The 22,589-nt window shown below is 47.2% G+C and overlaps 1 protein-coding gene across 1 annotated transcript in view; it reads right to left on the reverse strand.

The window, feature by feature from the left end:
• The window catches only part of LOC8036413 (nephrin), a 241,238-nt gene that overhangs the window by 156,399 nt on the left and 62,250 nt on the right, over nt 1–22,589 (reverse strand). Inside the window, exons 3-6 of the mRNA XM_042289072.1 lie at nt 18,993–19,337; nt 17,340–17,450; nt 12,696–12,899; nt 5,931–6,227 (exon numbers count right to left, since the gene is read on the reverse strand). Coding sequence (XP_042145006.1) covers nt 5,931–6,227; nt 12,696–12,899; nt 17,340–17,450; nt 18,993–19,337 — 957 coding nt within the window. The remainder of the gene's footprint in view (nt 1–5,930; nt 6,228–12,695; nt 12,900–17,339; nt 17,451–18,992; nt 19,338–22,589) is intronic.

Below are 22,589 nucleotides of genomic sequence, written 5' to 3' on the forward strand. Positions count from 1 at the left end.
CGTGGCCGGTGCCTAAAGTGCGCTCGCTCACCACAGAGCTTCGCACTTCGAGGTTTCTGGAACTTTTAAATAACAGCATGCTCGTTTTCCTAACGTGCATTAGCATCTCCGTCACCTGTATTATGATCCCCCCCCAACCGCTTCGCATTTGTAGACAACTAAGCCATTTTTAGCGCGCTGAACAGCGTCAGCGCGAGCAAACGCACGGAATATCCTGGAGAATCTATCCCCGTCTCTTCCGCCATCTTGGAACGACCGCCCCGCCACCTATAGGGCGTTGGAGTTGCGAATAGAGCTATATCAAGACGTCTGTGTGGGTTGGCGCTTCGTTCTGACTGGTTGCATCTTTGTGGCCATCGACACAGATATTGAGAAAGAACTGTACAGTGAAGACCATATTCTCTTTTGCCGTTGACTTACGAAAGTGATGGTTCCCCATAAAATAGTGCAAACCACAGGTTCATTGCCGGCATTAGTGTAACACAAGTTAAACTGTGATTTCAGCCACCAGATGGCACTAAATTTCGGAAAGGGTTAGAGTGCCTTCATACACACGCGCGTTTTCGCTTGAGTGGTGACATCTCAGCCATTTTTCCGCCCTATCGTTTTTTTATGCATTCTGAAGTGCGCGCAATCCGGTGTCACTCAGCTCGAGCGCGTAGCTTTGGCTAATGCATAGACGCCATTTTACCGCCCAAGTCACGCACCGAGTGCGCAAGAGTGTCACGCTCTGGCACATTCAGGGCAACAATGGATGTCTTCACCCTGAGACAGACAGACATGTAGGCACCCTAGAAAGGGTCTATAGGAAGTATTCACTGGCGGCCATATCCGTGTGCGCGACTGCTGAGCGCGTGCTGATGACGACCTCCACAGTTCTTTTGTAACGTGCATTTCGCACCCTCAAGATTGCCGGTCTTTGCAGCCTATTAATGTGGGCTCGTTCAGAGCATACATGGGTAAATTACTTTCAAAATGTAATTTAATTACAATTACAATTACTTAGCCCCCAAAGTAGTTTAACTACAATTACAATTACTACTACGCGAAAGTAGTTCATTGCAATTACAAATTACTTTTTAAAAGTAATGCAATTACTTTACAATTACTTATTTCTGAGAGTTACCCACCTTGGGCCATATAACTGTAAACGAGTTATATGGCCGCTGTTTAAATGTCACGCATTGTACTTTTCTTTTATGAAATTTGTTAAATGGATTATAGAACTTAATAGTTTGGAGTAATGAACTTCTGATTTCTTATATTCTCAAAAAATAAAAATAAATGGCGACAAAATTCACAGGTGCGAGGTGAATCTCTTTAGAGCTTGTGCAAATGGTATCCAAGTCAAACCAACAAAAAATAAACTTAAAAATAATACAAGGAAACAAATATGCGACAGTACTGGTATCATAAAACTCGGTGATTCGCTGCCTCTCCCTGTCTGTGGACTTGTAACATGTCGGATGTGGGTAACCGTAGCACGCGAACTGCGGTCGCTTCCACAAAACTAGTGTCACAATAGCAGCAACTCTCTTGCCAGGGATTCTGGGTTAATTCAGTGCACGGTAACACCAAAAAAAAAAAAAAAGCTCCTGAGATATATAATAAATTTAGGATCGTCATGTCAGGCGAAGAAGCAAAGAAGCAGCAGGTCTAATTAACACGACTCACCCTGCCTTACTTTCAACTGTTGTTGCTAAACTGCGCTTCTTCGCCTCGATATTAGAGTAGCACGACCCTCTGTTAGTGGTACCAACATACGAGATAGAGGAGAAAGACGTGAAAACTCATAAAGAAAAGAGAATAATTACATGAACAAAAAAGTCCCCAAACTTGACTGAAATATGTAAGCGAATATGCTAGCGGCGAAGACGCGTAAGGAAAACTTCGAACCTCCCCGCCTCGACCGGATGATGTGATCGGAGCCAACCAGCTCGACTTCGACCCCCATACCCCCGTGTGGGAATGAGAAATAAGAAAGACCCCTAGAAACAGGAGCAACAGGAAGCGAACGAGACGAAGAGTCAGATTCAACTACGACAGGAAGGAAAACGGACGCGAATGAAGCCCTCATTTATCAAATTATTTCTGAAATTCTTCATTAAATCGTTTTGCAGTCTACAAAATCCTTCGTTCTATCCCAGCCTCCCTTTTCCCTTTTTTTGAGCAGGTTGGGAGACTCTCTCTTTTATTGCTTCGGTTGTGCTCTCGTCGCCGTGGCCAGGGGGGAAAAGCGCCACCGCCGCAAAATCTTGCAAAAGTAATTGTAATTGTGCCTGAAATTTAGCAATTACTGATGCTAGAAAGTAATTAAATTACAATTACAATTCCTTTCAGCCAAAAGTAATTATTACAATTACAAATTACTAGGAAAAGTAATTAAATTACAGTAATTTAATTACTGTAATTGAATTACTACCCAAGTATGGTTCAGAGCATGCACTCTAGACATCGCCCACAAATATGGCGCCCAGTGAATACTCCTTATAGGGAGTATTCACTGGACGCCACATTTGAGGGCGATATTTAGAGCGCACACTCGGAACGAGCTCACGTTAATAGGCTGCTAAGACCGTCAATCTTGGTGGCGCGGAATGCACGTGGCGAAAGAACTGTGGAAGCTCGCCATCAGCACGCGCTCAGTAGTCGCGCACACAGCTATGGCCGCCAGTGAACACTCCCTATAGGGGGTATTCAGTGAACACCATACTTGAGGGCGATGTTTAGAGCGCATGCTCAGGACGAGCTCACATTAATAGCTTGCTAAGACCGGCAATCTTGATGGTGCGGAATGCACGTTGCGAAAGAACTGTGGAAGCACGCCGTCAGCTCGCGCTCAGCCGCCTCGCACACAGATATGGCCGCCAGTGGATACTCCCTATTGGTGCCATCCGAGTGCGATTACGTCACGTCGAAGTAGAACACGCTCCTCGCAAGCTTAGATTATTCGAGGTGGTGTCGGTATCGCATAGGTGAACATTGTGAATGTCTGCGCAAAGAGTGGTCGGTCTTCATTCCTGAGACAAGAGCACACTGGTTTAGTGCCGCAGAAAAGCAATGTAGCCCGTACATTAATTAGCATAAAAGTGCCACAAAGCAGAAAGGACTGGGACGAAGTAAGAGGACAAAACTAGAGCTGCCTCACTTCCTGTTCTTGTTATTTTTGGCGCTTTTATAGATTTTCTAACTACGAACCAACTAGCGTAGTTGATCACTTTGCTAGCACATACAACACGACCGCTAAAACGAGGTTCTTCAACTCATCCGGTGTGCCTAGAAGTGGACAGTGTTTCCAAGTGCTCGAAGGGGGTCAGGTAGTTCATGAGCCGCGTTCGGAATACCAGGTGAGAGGAGGACACAAAAAAACGACTCCCAGCGTCTCCATGGGCTTTGCTCAGCCTCTCCGCCCAGCTCTCCTCCTCGTCACGTGACAACGCATGCATGCGCGTGAGCAATTAGTTTGCGGGGAAGGTATCCGCCATTCAGTTGCAAAAGTGGTCACGCCGAGCAGCAGGACCCGCGCGACCAAATAATGGGGAATTTTAGAACCCCGGCGCTTTCCATGCCCCAAGCAGCTTCGCCCCCCCCTTTATAAACTTCCTTGATGAAGCTGTTGAACGAGAAACCCAAATCACCTGCGCAGATTTGCACTGACACTTCATAGAACCATTTCAACCTTCCTACCGTCGTTGAGTTTGAATTTTAAGTCTGGGAGCCTAAACACTTCGTCTATTTCCTTTTAATTTAGAGGAAATAGGCTTATTGAGTACAGTATGAGACACAGTTAGCCCGAATGCGAGATAAGGGGTGTTTTTTGGGTTATCACTGCTAGGGGCGCTCCACGGTTATTCGTTTTAGAGCGCAGCTCTTAGGGGCCCGTTTCCGGCTTGAGCGGCGTCGCCGTCGGCGTCGGCGTCGCCGTCGCCGTCGCCGTCGCCGTCGGCGTAACCGCGCGGTGCATCATGGGAAATGTCCCATAATGCACCGCGCGAGCCCCCCACCAAGGTCACGTGACCTCGTGGGGGGTCACGTGACCCCCCGAAGTCACGTGACTCCCCTGAGGTCACGTGGCCCCCTCCTCGAGGTCACGTGACCCCCGCCGATGTCGCGTGACCCCCGCCGATGTCGCGTGACCCCCGATGACGTCATCGTCACTGATGACGTCACCGGCATCCACATCGTCATCGTCATCATCACTGATGACGTCACCGGCATCCACATCGTCATCGTCATCATCATTGATGACGTCACCGGCATCCGCATCGTCATCGTCATCATCACTGATGACGTCACCGGCATCCGCATCGTCATCGTCATCATCACTGATGACGTCACCGGCATCCACATCGTCATCGTCATCATCACTGATGACGTCACCGGCATCCACATCGTCATCGTCATCATCACTGATGACCTCACCGGCATCCGCATCGTCATCATCACTGATGACGTCACCGGCATCCACATCGTCATCGTCATCATCACTGATGACGTCACCGGCATCCACATCGTCATCGTCATCATCACTGATGACGTCACCGACATCCGCATTGTCATCGTCATCATCACTGATGACGTCATCAGTGACGTCACTGATGTCACCGGCATCCGCATCGTCATCGTCATCATCACTGATGACGTCATCAGCGACGTCACTGATGACGTCACCGACATTCGCATCGTCATCGTCATCACTGGTGAAGTCATCAGTGACGTCACTAATGACGTCATCGGTACCCGCATCGTCATCGTCACTGATGACGTCATCAGTGACGTCAGTGATGACATCATCGGCATTGGGGGTCACGTGACCCCCAAGGTAACGTGACCCCCCCTGGTTAGTTTAACCCCCCCCCCCCAGTGCCCTTCCCTCCTCCTCCTCAAGAGCTGCGCTCTAATTCGGCGTTACAGGGAGTTGTAAGCGGCTTTCATTTTTTTTTCTTTTCCCTTTAAAAAAAAATTAATATTTACTGCAAAAAACAATTGCCAGCGTTTGGAGTGCTCTACTTTCAGGCTGTCTTAAATAAGACAGGGCTCATTTTAAGTCAAAGAATCTGTTCATATGGTAATAAAGTATGCTTATGTAAGCTGCCCCCTCGGCAAAAGAAGATTGACGTTGAATTTGTGCAAACTCTATCGCTCTCTCCGTGATCCGCGATAGTTGAAGGAAGTGAATAAGGGTGGCGATGTGGGTTAGTTGGTTCACACTGACGAAAAGGCAAACAGCGCGCAGTAAACGGGGACTAAAGAAAGTGCAAACAGGACAAGCGCTCTCCTGTTTGCACTTCCTTTAGTCCCCGTTTACCGTGCGCTGTTCGCCTTTTCGTTGAAGGAAGTGATTCGAAGATGGGCTGTGAGACCGCGGTGAACTGTCGCTCTAATCACCCACCCACCAACATCATCGAACCTCTCGAGAACAAATTTAAATATGATAGAATGAAGCGGAAGAAAGAAAAAAAAATTGAGGCTCGCTCACACACTCGCGACTCCTTAGGACGTCGTACCTTTAAACCTTTTAAAATATCTCACGATAGAACACGCTTGCACCATCTGCTGTGTAGCCGTGGAACACTTTCAGTGTCTGCGTATTCTTTTTTTTTTTTTTTCTGCACATAATCCTTTTCTGCTTGGCTCGGAAGAAACTTGTGACAATGTTATAAAGCATCATTTGTCATAAATAGTACGTAGTACTATTAACGCAAATCCTCGTTGTAGTGAAATAAAGTACCAGGGTCACTTCAGAGATGGCGCCAGCGTGTCGGTGTATCCTACGAGATTTCAAGAGGTTTCGAGGCACAGGGGAAAAGGCGAGTGTGTCGACTATTGAGGACGCCCAAGCAGACCCTTCTATAACCACGAAAGGCAGGTCGGAGGACGAATTGCAACAACACCTTAGAAGAGGAGGACCGTGCACGGGAGCCACTCACAGATCACTGAGAGGAACATGGCGTCCTCGATGGTGCTTCCGGCCAGCTGCGGGTTGTCCGCCTTGCAGGTGAGCAGGCGCTCGTGGTCCTCGGCGCCCGGCACGAAGATGAGCGTGTTGCTGGTCACGTTGCCCGAGGCGTCCACCTTCTCGACGGTGCGGATCAGCTGCTCGGTGCCCTTCCACCAGGTGATGCGTGCCGCGGGCAGGGCGCCCCTCGACTGGCAAGTGAGCTCCACGCGGTGCCCCGACACCAGGGGCTCCCGGGCGCTGCTGATCTTCACGTCCAGGGGGCGCACTGCGAGAGAAGACGCGGGTTTTCTATACCCCAGAAAAACGACACTACACGGGCGCCATTTCTGGAGCACGAAGGGTGGAATTCCATCCTCGCTGAACGCTCACGCCGCACTCGTGTGAAATTCAAGCTCAGATTATGCGCCCAAACAATGGCGCACACGGATGAGTGACGCAGCAGATACTAGATGGCGCGCATTTTTGAAATGGGACTATCCACCAATTGTATACATGGCTTTCATACGCTCTTAGCACGAACGAGACATCGGCGATTTTTCGCATCTTACTTCGGATGAGTACTGATCCGCATCGTATAGGGTGACTGAAATGCCGAGGCTCCATCTACAATTGGCCGTAAATATCAGCGCCTGTACGCAGCTATCTAAACGTCTTGTCAAAGGTGTATTTCTCAGGTGGGTTTCAACTAGTAATATTACGACGCGTATCTCCCTCCGTAAAAATTAGTGCCAAAGCACTTGCCAGGGTCAACGGAGGACGGCGACGCAGACGACAGAGTCCAGTAATGGGGCGCGTTTGGCGCACATGTTGGCCCGTTTTTTTTTCGTCCAGGGGTGTTGTTGCGGCCGGAAGGCGCGTCCACAAAAGAGGCGCCGCCGCTAGCGTCCGCGAGATGCGATCATTTAAAGCTAACGTGAAACGGCGTTCTAGCGTCCCATCATGCACGATCCTCGGGCATGAACTAGCGTCTGTCAGCGTTCCTCTGCGTTTGTCCACACGCACCGACAGAGACACTGAAGGGACGCAGCGTGACGCACAATAGGAACGCGGCCTAGAAATATACAAATTTCATCACCGGGTGCACTGCTGAAAACTTAGAAGCTACATGTCGATTGATAGACGGTGTCGGGAGGGGCGTCGGTAGGGGTAGCCGACCAGCGAAAGAAAGCAGACGACATGCAGACGAAATCCGTCGGCAGCAAGAGCGCCGCGCGCCGTCGTTCTGCAAGGGCGTTATTTTTAATCTTTATTATTTGAAGTGTCGTTATTATTGTTCGCATTCATTTTTAAACCAAATGTATATTACAAAACGGTTATGCTCATTTTTATAGTTCACGGTCGTCGAGGGCAGTCTCGCTATTTTTTAAAAGCAAGCCGGAACAAGGAGTTAACGCTATCAATTCATACGTGCTCCAAACCCGCCCCGCTGGTCGACCCTACTTGACCGGTGACTATGGGAAGTCTTTTGGCCATATTTGTTTACACAAAGGGACCTACGCCTTGTAAATTTACGAGGCAAAACCCACGTGTGAAATTAACTTTTGACAAAAAGTTCAGTATACTACGTACAGGCGCAGATTTTTACGGCCCATTTTAGGTCGAGCCTAGGCATTTCATACACCCTATATTTTATATCTTACCGCACAGGTTTATGTCTCAAGTACAGTGTTGTATGTTGTACAAAAAAAAAAGGTCATGAAATACGTCGTTTGTTACTTTCAAATAAAAGAAACACATTACCGGGCTATGTTACTTGAAAATGAAAGGAACGTGCTACCGCTACCGATACGAAAGAAAATGGACGTTACTTTTGCGTTACTTTTTATTTATGTATTGGGGTCGTTCTTAAGCGGGAATGTCGGCAAAGGGAAAGAACAAAACATTTTGTGGGTATGTGGAATGGGTGTAAGAGCTCATATCACCATGCGCCCGCAAACTGGAAAACTTTTGGTGCAATTTCTTTGAAGTCTTGGGAAAAGCATGTAACGACTAACGCAACTACGTTACCCGCTACTCGAAATACGTAACGTAAGAACGTTACCCATTACTGATTTGAAGATGCAACTAATACGTTACTATGTTACAAAAAAAAAACAAAAAACGAAAACGTTCCCGTTAACACTGCCCAGATGAACGCTTTCTACCACACTTAGTAGTTTTTGGGGTAAACCTTATATTCTAAAACGCATACATAAAAACAAAAACTGCGATTGTTTGTTCGCATTAATTGTGTAACACTGTGTGCGTGACGTCATCGAACTATGCTGCAGTTGTCCTTGTACTAGCGGAGAAAAACAATTTCAGTGGACTTCAGTGTACGCAGCCAAAGGTACGCATTAAAGGGGCACTCAAGTGGTTTTTGAGTTCGTGTTTTGATGATGACAGCTGAATTTAGACGCCCTAAGTATCCCTAAAAACCAAAAAGTATAGTCATGCGGTGATTAGTTCTTTAATAAAAATGTAATTGAAGGCCGCCAAACCTCGGATCCATCTGAAAACGAAACCACTCTCATTGGTCCTCGCACGCTTATCAAAAGGATCTCGGGCCAATGGCGTTGGACGACGTTCCGTCGCGCAGTGATCCCGAGGTAGGTAGCCGCATCGGCCGAATTTCTTTGTCATTCGAGCTTCGATCATGGCGGAGTTCTCTACGCTCGAGGACCTGACGCCGTTAGAGGTTGAAATTCTTCGGCGGACAGCCGACCTGGGGATGATTTCCTATGACGCCACTCCGACGTGCGATGTGCACGATAGCACCGCTTCGGAGACATGCTGGGTACCGAGGACGACGAAACGCAGACCTTTTCGGGCGATCTTCGATTTGCGGTTGGGGCAAGTCGTAACCAAACCAACGTTTGACATCGCAGCGTTACCTCTCGTACGTGATGTCAAACGATGTCGCCACGTTGACTTTCGCCTCGGGAGGACGGGGGGAAGGCTGGTTCAGACATATGCAACGAGCGCGTACCTACGACTGCGTCCGTTGCAACCGGAGCGACCGGAACGATCGCTCTGCGCCGCGCGTACACACACCTGCAACCGCTACAACAAGCGCAGGGGGTCGTCAGCACGGCGAGCGCTTCTATACGCCGTCGTCAGCTGTTTCAGCGGCCCCTCTAAGAAGGGGACCCACTGCTACTCAATGCCGTAACAGAATATAGACAGACAGTTTTCTATAGCCTAAAGATTTATTATTTGTTCTTGATAGGCTTGCAAGGTACAGGGGATGAAAAAAATTAAATAAAAATATGCAGTCCGCCGTCTTGGACGATCACGACTCTAATACACGACTTTGCAATAGTACAAATCTCGCCACACGCCTTTTCTACGATTATAAAAGACAAAGTAATCTTAGCAGCGATATAGCAACGTAGAAATATGATTTTGTGATCAGATAGACGTTGGAGCGTTCAGGATTGCTAACACTAATCACTTTTCTCCGATGATGAAAACGCGTGAAAATTCGCATCCTTTATACGGTACGCGCCAGTAATACCTTGAACTTGAGCACACGCATGAAATGCGCGAAATTAGAAATCCGGGCGATGTTCGAGGACACAAATGCTTAGAAAGCACCACTGTAGTCGAAGTAAACAAACACGACGGCGCGGGCGTTTCTGCTGTCTTGAGAGTGCCGCCACGACGTCGCCGCACGCGTAGGTGGATCTTCCCTTTTAGTACGTGGTGGGTTATCATAGCGACACACGACGAAACTTCACAGTCAAGGATAGCGCTTTTACGCGGAACGATGAGCTTTGACCACGCCGACGATCACCACCGACGGGAGCCGACCGGCCTGCAACGCCCGGAGATACGTGCGCTTCCGCGCATCCCTGGGGAACGGGAAATTCACCCCCCGCGGAGGAGGGCCAGGAGAAAACATTGTCCCTTGTTTGTGAAACGATAATTACAGTATCGCGTATTCTAAACTAGAAATATTTTACGTCTTGTGAAATTATCATGCACAACATATTTAAATGAACTAAAAATTGTTTCTTTAGCGAAACTTTACAACGACCGCCAAAATTTTCAAACGTATACGATAATTTCATTGGTCCTCGCAAGTACAGAAAAGAGTCCGCACTTGTTTTATTCCTGCGGGATTAATAGGCGGTTCTGTCTTCTAAAACTGAAGATACTCATTCACTGACACTTCCTTAACGCCATTGCACCAAAAGGTAGCTTCTCCAAAAACCGCTTGAGTGCCCCTTTAAACATCAAAGCCAGCACAGTGACACCTGTGAATGCCTAGCTTCTGGTGGCGTTGTAACGGGCTGTCTACAGACGTTTTTCGCAGAAGCGCCGTCATCTTGAATATCGTCACTACCAATATGGACGAAAACATCGTTTCGCCGTCGACATGTTAATATAATACATTTAAGATATAAGCGTAAACGTTACCAATTCTTGTTCTGCCTCCTCTCTATCTTTTTTTTTTTTTTTTTTACTATTTGCAAGATGAAATGTTTTATTCTATTTTCTTCTTTCATACCGGATATGCCTACCGGGTGGCTAGAGACGAGATAAAAAAAGGTATATATATATCGCTTGCACTGATGTCCCACCAGTAGTCATTCCGGTAGCCTTATTACTGAGCGCGCTTCTTCAGCATCATTCATTTCGCACTGCCCAGTTCGATTTTCTCGGCAAGACCAAAGAGAAAAACCAAGAATTACAACCAGGAGACTTCCATTTTATTCGAGCTTATTTTAGTAAACGTCGGTTTAGGGGCCCCCATAGAGAAACTCAAATTAGAGAAAATGGCAACGAGCCTTTCGCGAATTTGTTTTATGAAAATACCATTTACCGAATTCGCCAGTTGCTTGGGAGCTTGGGCGGCCAGCGTGTTCAGAAAAGCCTGCGGGGTACCTCCCCAGGGCCAGCGATGCCGCCACTCTGAGAGGCGGGCTTTTGTGCACGTCACAACCCCGCTGTTGTACAACCACAGCCTCACCTCGCGTGGCTTAGGGGCCGGAAGGGGGGATGGAAAGAGGGTGAGGCTTAGGCAGAGACGCCTGAGGGAATTGCGCTCTATCGTCACTGACAGCTTAAGAAACATGGGGCGTTCCGAATCCCGGAGCATCTCCGCAGTTAAGGAGATTACAGCATCAGCCGATAAGAAGGCAGAAGGAGCAATCACAAAGCAGGAATCGAGATTATAATCGTTCCTTAAAGGGGCACTGACACCCCAAAGGTCGTATTCTTTTTTATTGTCTAAAACGATGCAAGTTGTAGTCACAGACACGAAAAAAAAAAACCGCATCGCGAAAAAAAATTTCCCCGCGCGCGCGCGCGCCTTTTTATTTTTGGCGTTTATATTTCCCGCGGTCACCTCCTTGCTTCTTTTGATCGGTGACGTCAAAAATCAGGAAATTTAGAAGCTTTGTAGGCGACCTTTCTATAACGTTTAATAACGGCAATCGTAAAACATGTTTCTTAACGCAATTAGGAACGCACTACGGCCTTTCTTTTTGAAATACTGAAAATAAGATTTCGGTGTGATGTCGCTTCCTGGATTTGTATGCTCCCTCGGAAACCTCGGAAAACTTGGCGGCGCTCGAGCAGAGGATTATCGGCGAGTCGGGGGGAAGAAACCGGTTTTTTTTCCCGCGCCGGCACCCTTCTATCCCGCCTGCCCGCCTCCTGCTCGCTTCGGGTCGCGGTAGCAACGGCGCTTAGCTTCACAGCGTGGAGCGGAGGTCTGAAAGAAAGTCGAGTCGCAGGAGACCGCAAAATTTGACTCACTGCACTGGCGCGGATCGCGCGGGAACTTCAAATTCGGCATTTGGAAATTGTTTTTTTTAATTCAGAAATACGGAATTGCCAAGTTTCGAATTTTGAGGGTAATGTCCAGGCATCGTTTTCAATCGTTTCGGATAGTAAAATAAAATATGATTTTGATGTGTCAGTGCCCCTTTAAGCTGTAAGCGGCTATAGTCTTTGGCGGCTCGATGATTGTTTTACGCTCGATTGTTTTTACAAGTTTGGATAAAATGGTGTTGAATCAAACGCAGTAGACCTCTCCGGCAGAGGAGAATGAAATCTCCCTCTTTCACTCGTGGCGACCAAAATGAAACCCTCGGAGCGAAAGTTCCCGCTGCAGGACCCAGAAATCATGGCTTCAATCCCCACCTCGGCTCGTTTCGACATTATCAATGACCCTCGTGCCGGAATGTGGTCTTTTGGTCACGACTACACGTGATTCCCGTTAAAGACCCCAGTTTATCGGTAGTATGTACTTTCTTATCTACAGCGTGAACCTGCAGGGTCGTTATACCTCCAAGCCAAACCTACCTTTTTTCTGTCCAAGCATTCGACGTATAACTGGCTTCAATTGCGTCGCGTAAGATTAACTAGTCACACTAATTTCGAAGTTGGCGTTACCCATTTTTGTCACTGCCAGCTTAAGCATGCCGTGGCGATTCCCTTGCTTTATCGCATCTAGTGAGACTGAGCCAATGAAGAACGCTTAATATTCAAACGAGAACCAAAATAAGCCACGCGTTTTTCATCGGTTCTCAGTAACTATGGCTGGACTAAGGGCGTTCGTGAGAAAACAACGAACAGACTCCGCGTCTATGCAACAGTTCTAAAAAGTGAGGAGAAAAGTGCCGAGTCACCGGGTCTTGGACGCGTGCGTGTCATTTGATATTCCAGAGAAGAGAGCGATACCTGCGCAGGCTCGTTCCACGGCGCTCAGCAGACGAAGGTACAAGTCGACTCTCAGACTCACGGTTCATGTCGATGGTGACGGACGTGTAGACCGGCAGTGTGAGGTTGGTGTTGGCTGCCTGGCATCCGATCGTGGCACGGGCGTCCGAACGCTCCAGCTTGGGGATGAAGAGCCTGTTGCGAGCGACGCCCTCGGAGACGTTGCTGTACGCCCCGTCCAAGGGCACCGTGTCACGCCACCACGTGACCGTCGGAACTGGGGTGCCTGGGAGATCGATCCATGCACCTGTTCGCTATATGCACCCACTTTTCTTGGTGGCGCTTATGTGCCCCAATGCATAGTGCCTGACGGCGCAGCAGGTATACGAGTATATGAAGAGAATAACTACTATTGCTCTTACATTTTGCCAACTTTGGTAAATATCGAGCCCGCGAAAATAAAGTTGTTTACAGTGTACCTTTGTCACAGAGCTTTGCAGCCTGGTGAACAAAAAATCAGGCGATGTTATGCGTATTCAATTTGAATATTAATTTTGTTCTTAATCTCAGTGGGTCTTTTCAGTGACCACTGTAAACCCCTTCACCCCATCGATCCAAATTTTTAGCGTAATGGGCACGAGGAGTATTATTTGCGATCCTTAAATTTTCCGAATTGTGTATTATCTAGGTTCTAGGCTAAAGAAATAATGGCGTACCCTTAAAGACCGGAAATTTTCGAATTCGCGAAAAGTCGAGAAATTAGGGAATCGGGAACATTAAAGTTTTACCCATGGGACGTGAAAAAGAGTTCATCAATTGTCACTTATTATAAACTTCGGTGTTAAGAAACATCTGCGCGACACAATTGCAAAATAAATAAATTAACGAAGTACCATACTGGCTGCATTCGGAATTCACGAAGGCTGTACTTTTCGCGAGAGTCTTTGTATAGTTTCCTCTTGGGTATTGTTGTTTTATTAGCCAACTCTCATCGCCTCCTTCGGGTGTTGGGGGGGGGGGGGGGGGGGGGAGGGCGGTAATGAACTGTAGGAAACTCCTCGCTTAAGATTTCTTTAGTTTCTGGGAAAGCTTGGGAAAGCAAGGACTGGCGAATCAGTTCCCGCTTAGACAAAAAATCGCTACGTAAGGGAGTTTTAGCAGATCATTCCGATACCTCCGATCACGATACCCACAAGATATGACGCATGCGCAAAGATACCACGGAGTATAGAGTAGCGTCATCGGAAATATAAAGGGATCTACTAAAACTCTTTATTAAGGGAGTGGGGCCGAGAGAATACAGGGTGATTCGAATTATTCAGCTCTCATTGAAATGTAGAGAAGAAACCATTTGCTTCGGGTCTCGAGTTGTCATTTTTTGCTAATAAGTAATGATGTGGTCGACGTTTATTACTAAAGTTTCAATACTACGAACAATAGAGGTCTATAATTCAATTAAAAAAGTTTCCTCTTTGTATGAATTCCCTACTAATAATTTCACTTTGAAAGTTGAAAATCAATATGTTACACCGTTCAGGCGTAGATATAAAAAAAAAATGTGACACTGTTAAATCACGAATTGCCGTGACTTTCCAGCACTCTAATCGGTTTTTGTCAAATCAAACGTCTCAGATATCATCGATGTCGTCGTTGTTATATTTCTGACCCAAAACAATCTCTGTTGATAGGAAACTACTATATTACATTTTAACGCATCACCGAGGTGATTACGAAAGCCCAGAGTTTGAAAACACGGTTGTGTGTACACGAAAAAAAAAATATTATAACGGGCTTAGGAAAATACACGATGAATTCATGGGCCGCTGAGTAAACGGCAACGTGAAAGGAAAACATCCACGAGCCTCCGTTTAACGAGAACACGTTTGTTTGAGTGCCAAGACGAAACAAAGACGGTTAGCTCACCTAGCGGCAATGTTTGAACGGGAGTGCAGCGAACAAAAGGTCAACTGACGCGGGCGAACTGAAAAGTGTAAGACGACGCCGCCCGATTCATCCCTTCGAACGGGGAGCCACCTGACACCAAGCAGAAGGGGGCCCGAGTTTCAGGAAAGTTTGTACTCCGCATTTTGTACAACTTTTAAATCGCACTCAGGCTGGTAGGACAACCTAAAAGAGACAGAGGGTTCTCTGCGCACACGACGGCAGAAGACATATGCGAATACGGCTGAAGCATGTTCCAAGCCCTTCATATGCTTCCAAGATGCCAGCAGACAGTTTCTTTTACGACCGATCTCGCCATAGGAGAAAGAAGCAAGCCTCAGGCAGTGCTTGGCGGCCGTCCATTGTATCGTCTATTAGCGGCGTGACTGTAGTCTTATATTCCTTACGATGGATCGCAAGTACCACGTGACTAGGCGCCCATTGTGCGTCTCTCTCGACGCTCACGTGACACACGGACGGCACCGGATTGGCCCCGATGGCATAGAGTCCGCTGAGTTCCGTAGGAAAGACAAGCGGAGTGCAGAAATGGCACCGCAGGGAATTCAGAGTTTACACATTGACGATGGAGAACATTGCATCCTCGATGGATGCATTAGGAATACAGTGTATTCTTTCGCAGCTGCTGACTTAGTTGGGTGTTCGAGACAGGTTTCAAATTGTAAGAAGCGAATAAAACGAACCAGCAAGTAGACTACGCTCCGTTTAACGTTACGGCGAACTACAGATAATGCTACGAGGTACGCCGTGTGAGCGTTTCACGGGACCTGCAGGAGGACCGCAGCGACCGGAAAGTGTGCAGTCGCCGGATATGTTCACCGCGCTCCATTGGCTCAGATGGCTGCTACAGTCCACTGCGGTTCAATGGAAGGGGAACAAGCGGTCATCGATGCAAAATGCGTGACAACCGCTTTCGCCCCATCGCCTATATGGGAACACGGTTGAAGGAAAAATTATAGCGCGCACTTTGGAGCGTAGCATCGAAAAGTGATTTAGCCGCACGGAGCTACACCTGTAGTCGCGAGGAAATCCCCGTGTTGACTCGCGCTTCGCAGAATGATTATTGTAGAATCAAACGACGAAGAGATCAATGCAAACATTTTGTTTATCTTGATTAAGATATTATAAAAAAAAAAAACTTTATGAAAAAAAGAAAAGAATAAACCTTTCGTTTAAAATGTTTTTTCGGGAACAATTTCAACATTATCGGCCGTTTTTGCGATAGTAAGATTTGAAATTACAGAAATCTGGTAAATGTCATCGGTGTTCCTGAAAGACCAATCGCACCGTTAAACCTTAAACAACGTCACAAATGGGGCCGAACACAAAACAAGCATTGTCTATATGCAAACAGTCAACGAAACTCGTTTCACTAATGCTGGTGGTTTCGCAAACATGTCTCCTTGATCTATGGCTTGTGACGGTTGGCTGTAAAAAGTGTTGCTATCAAATCCAATTTGACATTTTTGTAGACTGCGTTCGTGGCTTGTTCTGCCATTATAACGGTGTACAGTATAAAGCTACTTGTTGCACCGTGTGCGTGCCCGTTTAAGTAAGCAAGTATCTAAAGTGAAATAAACAAAATATTTAGAAAATAAAAAGGTTAAAATTTAAGACGTTGGTGCTATAAAAAAAAAAGATCAATCTGCACACCAATAAGCAGCGAAAAACAAACATCGTGAGTCAAGCTCTCGAAAAGTGATGCGTAATTACTTTCACCTATCCAGGTTTCCGGCCCGTATAACTAAACCTCAAAATCTGCCCAAGTCCAATGTTTAGAAATTATTTGTGTCGCGTTTGTACATTCTAATGTATTACTTCTGATTTAAGAAAACGGGGAGGGAAAAGGGAATCGCCATTTAAGGACTGATTACGACAGTCCACGACCATCGAACAAAAATATTTTAGAACTGCCGGTAGAGCCGTAACATTAACAGAATTAAGCAATAACGGCAGTTCAAGAACAATGTTTCAATCTTGGTTCTCTTGTCAACTCTCCTTCCTTATCTTTTGAACTGCAAGGTTAAGGTGGTGCCATAATAATGCTGCCGACCTATTTTCTAGTTACAGACAACTTAAGAAATGGAGGGCGTGGCAAGGCATCTTATCACTCCGAAGCCCAAAAGATGTCGGCATGAGCCGACAAGAACGCCGACAAACGAAACAGGAAGCAGAAATTGTGACCTTAATGATCCATCCCCTCGTTTCTTAAGCCATCAGTGTTTATGCGCAGCGTAAGTTCGTCTGCCCTTTGCACAGGGGTTGCGATGATGTCAGAACGTCGAGCTCTTATGGGCTGATCGAAAAAAAAAGAGTGGGTAGACTCGAACACATCTAGCATTGAGGTCTATCCATTATCTTTCCAATCAAAGCCAATCATTGCTCGGCATCGTTATGACGTCACCGGAAACCCTGTGCAAAAAGCAGACGAGTTGCTCTCCGCATAAACATCAATCTTTCTTTCCTTTCTTTCTTAGCGCCACTGGGATGCGGAGTCAGCAGAAAATACTGTGTCACAGCCATTGTGTGGTTGACAAGATGTGGCCATCCACAAAAGGGCAGAAAAAGTTGCGCGGATTAGCAGATATCTGCTAATCTGCGCATGCGTCAAGCCTTAGGAAAATGGTTAAAGATGGTCGTTGAAACTAAAACTAGATAGCTTCATGTTCTTATTCATATTCACTTTATAGTTTTATTTGAATTCAGCCGTGACAGAAGTCACAGCCTGCATGCAACGCTAAGTATTCGAGAGATGCATAACACTGACCTCCAATAGCTTCGCAGGTAAGGCTCAACGGTGATCCTTCGTCGTAGGGTCCCACGACATCCTGAAGCGGCTTCCCTAGTTCATCGAAGATGATCACTTCTTTTGGTGGAACTGAAAAACAACAAAATATATGGTACTAAGTTATTGTAATCTTACCTCATTATAAGTTACTGCCTCACCACAAATGTCCAAGTAAACGAGTAGCTTTACACAATAGTATTACAACGTGCGCATGAAAGGAACACCTCGCAGGGGCTTTGAACAGCCTATCTTCAAATCCCTGTACACACGCATGGTCACGTGGGTTGCAGACACGAGTTAACTGAGGACGTCATTTGCTACGTTTCCGCAGGACTGCGTGTTGAAAAACAGGCTGGCTCAGTCGAAGTTGATGTTGCTGAAGCGTGATCACAGTCGACAGCCAGATGCATTACTTGTGTAATGCATTACTCCGAATAGAACTCAGGTATTGTGCAGCTTTTGAAGATCTCTGTTTGTTCAAATAAACTGGTTTATCAGCCCTCGAACTCGCGCAGTATAACGCGCTTGGTTTGAGCTGGTTAGTTTATTGCATTGTTTGCGTAGCCAGCCATCAAACAAATAGACACGCATATTCGCCTAAGTCCTTAAACTGTCCAATCACATACATAGAAAGTGCTGTCTGTATGTTTATACAACCGGAAGGTAGTCTGCCTTAGTGGGCGTCCGGTGTCTCAGCTATAGATGAGCAGTTTAACCAGTGCGGTACAATCGTGCACCACGCAGTAGTGATACACGACCGCACGCCGGTAGATCGAAACGGCCAGGGGTGGGGATTGAGCCCAGGATCCCTGAGTTCTGCAGCGCGAGCTGTCGCTCCACGTGCTCCGAGCTGGTGTGCCCTATTAGCGGCGAGATGTTTTGGTGGCGCCCTCCTATGGTTCCCCCTTGTGACGTCATTACCTTGCGAACAACAAGTTCGATGGTGTTTGTAAATAGCATGGTGGAAGCCTGAAATCATTGCGCTCTCAAAGCAACGCTGCCAACACCGTCGAAATTAAAGTTCTTTCATTCCTCTTATTTCCGTCAATGGTATACCCTTTCCGACGTCATAGTCAGCTTTTGGGCCAATCGTGGAAGGCCGACCACAGCGACGCTTTCGGTCGCGCACGGGGCTAATCCCACCACCGATTCCCCCTATAATCACCTACATACACAAGAAAGGTCTAGTACTTTAATCAACGCGCCGTACGCTGGAGCCAATGGAGATGGTGCATACCATCTCGTCAACTTTATTGGGAGGATGGGCCACGTGTTAAAAAGAATATTACGAGGACAAATAAACTAGGGCTGTACACGCTACGCAGTCCACTGGCGCTGCGGCGAGGAAGACCCGCCGACGCACCGAAATACCGGATTCGCCGAGACAACAGAGACGACTCTCTCCGCTGTCTCGACGGGTGTCCACAGCGACAGATGGCGGCAGTTGCCAATTCAAAGCAGAAAACAATGAGGCTTGCTGCGCGCCTCCAGCCGTTTTGAACTACGCAAAAGTCGTCCGTACCAAGACCATCAGATTTTCGCGGTCCCTAGCAAAGTATTTGAAGAAATTCCTCGTGAAACAAAAGGTCAGCCTTTAAGAAATGCCGACGGAGAAGCAACGCAGGAGCTCACCGATGACCTGGAGCGCCATGACGAAGGTGTGCGTCCGCGCCCAGCGGAAGTCGACGCGGCACTTGAACTCGCCGGCGTCCTCGAGCCTGACGGGGTCGACCCGGAGCACGGCCGGGTGCGTGGAGGTGTTGAACTCGTACCTGCCGGCCAGCTCGGGGCTCGGAAAGTGCTTGGCCCGCTCCAGCGGCGTGTTGCGCGCGTCCACGCTGTACAGGGGCCCGTGCACGTCCGACTTGGACCAGAGCACCAGCGTCACGTTGTCCTTGTCGTGGTTGGACGCCGGCACCGACAGGTTGCACTGGAGCTCCACGGCCCCGTCTACCACGGCCGTCAGCCTCGGAATCACTGCGCAAAGGGGAGCAGGCTCTTCAGACATCTTGGTGCTCAAAGGGTTTGTCGGCAGACATCTGGAGCTTTGTCTGAAACCGAGTAGCTACTCTTCAGCATCCTGGGTGCGTGAAATCATCGTGGATGTTTATTAGAAACTTTATAAGCCGCCCTCTAGAAATTTGATAACCGTGCGTGACAGAACGAAACGATTTCGCCCGAGCTTCCTGGGTTGCATGTCAAAGTTGCAATGATCGCCAATCACGCCAGTTAGATCATCCCAGCCGAAAGGTAACGATCGTGCGTCGTGTGGGACAGTTGGACGCTAGTCCGATTCAAGCACGTATGCTTTAGTTTCGTCGGTCGGAGTGCGCGTTGTAATTACGAACATACATATTGGGACAAATTTTCCACTTCTAATAAAGTTGCTTTACAAAAAGCGAATTAGGATGCAGGTCTTAAAAAATCGGTCGATTGCGAAACTCGCATATCAGTCATATTAGTCGAAGGTATGCCCATGCGTCTACCTTTACGTTGAGCCATCAGGGAGCCAGCCATCGCAAGTTTCGCAGAAGTATCAGCGAGTGACGAAGCAGAAAGATACTGGGGCCATAAAACGAATTTTGGGTTGGGATGAATGATTTTAAATTAGGACTTTACTAATCGCATATAGTTTTTTTTGGCCAAAAGAAAGAGGCTAGAAAGTCAAAAGCCAGCTTCTCGGTACGAAAATTTGAAAATATAGCGAACTATTTTGTACCTTCTTGCCTTCGAAAGCTCTCCGCCTTTTCACTATGATACATCCGTGGTTCCAAAAGCGCGTCACCGGCGCCAAACTAACGCCAGCTGAGCCCAGCTCACGCACTGGACACGAGCACTGCGTCACTCGGACGTATGCGCTCGTCAACAATCAATCCGTCGACGAATATTTGAATTCGCTTTCGTGGCCAATGAGTGCCCTGACGGAACTTATTGTCACTGGGGAATGACAAGTTCTATGGTGTGCATACAAAGCACGGTGGAAGCTAGGAGTCATCGCACCGGTGTCGAAGGAATGTCACGACCACGTGATTCAAAATTCGCATTTGAGTTGAGGATTAAAGCTAAGAAGGAAGAAGTAGGAAATCGTTTCTTGACCCCTTTAATATTAAATATATCATTAATATATCTAAAAAAAATTGTTTTTTTAAACATTCTGGTTGGGACACGCGTGTCAAGTAGAAAAATCGTTTCATGACCCCTTTAAACATAAATATAAAGTCTGCGATGGCTGTACAACACTAGAGCGCACGACACAAGAGCGCCGACATTAGAGCGCAGCGACGTTAGAGCACGCGACACTATAAGCGCATGCGACACTGGAGCGCCGCGACGTTAAAGCGTGCGACACTAGAGCGCCGCGACGTCAGCACGCGCGACTCAAGACCTGCATCCGATAAAATTGCGCGGAGCTTTCCTTCAATGAGTTTTTTGCTGATACTTTTTTAGTGGTGAGCCTTCTTCGTTACGAACGTGGACGTCCGGAAACCATTTAAACTTATGCGAGAAACGTCTAAATAGCCACCAAATAGTTCGGAGCCCAAAATGCTTGTCAAGAATGGACCAAATATAGCAAAAAGTAAAGTAATTATACTACATCTGAGAGGCGCACCGAAGCACTGGGAATAAATATAATTCGCTGCTCCACTCAACTGCAAACTTTCCGGTACTTATATGTCCCAGCCCGCTCCCCTGCCCCTTTTTGTCCCCGATGTCTGTAAACAATTGGTTAGAAAGAGTCGTGCCCATTTTATTTTTACTCCTTATTGAAGGCATATTCAATCAATCAAAAGTCCCCAATGCTTCAATAAGGAGTATTCACTGGACGCCGTATTTGTGGGTGATGTCTCGAGCGCATGTTCTGAACGAGCCCACATTAATAGGCTGCTAAGACCGGCAATCTTGATGGTGTGGATTGCAGGTTGCAAAAGAACCGTGGAAGCTCGCCATCAGCACGTGCTCGGCAGTCGCGAAAACAGCTATTGGCGACGTGCGCGACCGAAAGCGTCGCTGTGGTCGGCCTTCCACGATTGGCCCAAAAGCCGACTATGACGTCGGAAAAGGTATACCATCGACGGAAATAAGAGGAATGAAAGAACTTTAATTTCGACGGTGTTGGCAGTGTTGCTTTGAGAGCGCAATGATTTCAGGCTTCCACCATGCTATTTACAAACACCATCGAACTTGTTGTTCGCAAGGTAATGACGTCACAAGGGGGAACCATAGGAGGGCGCCACCGAAACATCTCGCCGCTAATGGCTGCCAGTGAATATTTCTTATCCGATGAGTCGTACAAGTTTGTTCTGTCTGTGGAGTCGCGGGTACATCACACATTTTGCGGTGTTCGCTCAATCGGGGTGCGCTCTCGTGTCGCGCGCTCTAAACCCGCTTCCCCGTCTGCGATGTGACACTAGATGTGATAAGCATTTTTTTTGCCTTAAATATTTATTTTAAAAATAAGACAAAAAAGAAGAAAAAGTATGATTAAAGAAGTAGATGCCAGAACATATGTTAAGTTTCACTCGAAAGGTATAACCGAAACAATGTTTCTAAAGCTTCCTTAGAAGTGAGACTAAATACTCGCGAGAAAAGCGCAGCAAATTAGACGCGAGTGTTGAGACAGCGCGACTTCAATCTGCTTTTGTTAAATGATAACAAAACTCTAGCCGGTGGAGTACGACTGCTAACATATGGTTTTTAACGTGCATCATGCGGCAGTGATGAAACGAACGCACACCGCTACCCTGCTCATTCGGAAGTTCAGTTACAAAGTACAGGCAAGGGGGTCGTGTACGTTCGGCATCACCGTGTTGAAAGAGAAAGGTTTCCTTCTTCTTGGATCAGACTGCGTCCTCTGAACGTCAGCCGCCGATTCGTGCGGATAGAACGGTCCAAACGCTCTTCGTTCTGTCGTGTGACCTCTGCGCATGATCGTCTTGAACGTGGCTTGTCTTTCACGTCGCTCTGGCCAGTTCTAAAACGCGGCGCTCATCTTGTTGGGCTTACATGTAGTGTTCAACCTCCGTAATGTTGGGGAAACGCCGATGAATGTCAGTGGGTGTAATATTTTCCGCACGCTGAGTTTCAACTAAACACAATTTGCTTCATACGCACGTCTGTGTCAAACGTTATTTTTTCAGAGTGGGCACGTGATGCCATCTGTTGCACGGTAACTACATTTACATGAGACGGTTCAAATTCTACTGACCTACTACCAATATTCGCGCGTGC

Source organism: Ixodes scapularis, unplaced genomic scaffold, assembly GCF_016920785.2.
Source record: "Ixodes scapularis isolate PalLabHiFi unplaced genomic scaffold, ASM1692078v2 PGA_scaffold0__279_contigs__length_252992795, whole genome shotgun sequence".
In the NCBI taxonomy this organism is placed as follows: domain Eukaryota; kingdom Metazoa; phylum Arthropoda; class Arachnida; order Ixodida; family Ixodidae; genus Ixodes; species Ixodes scapularis.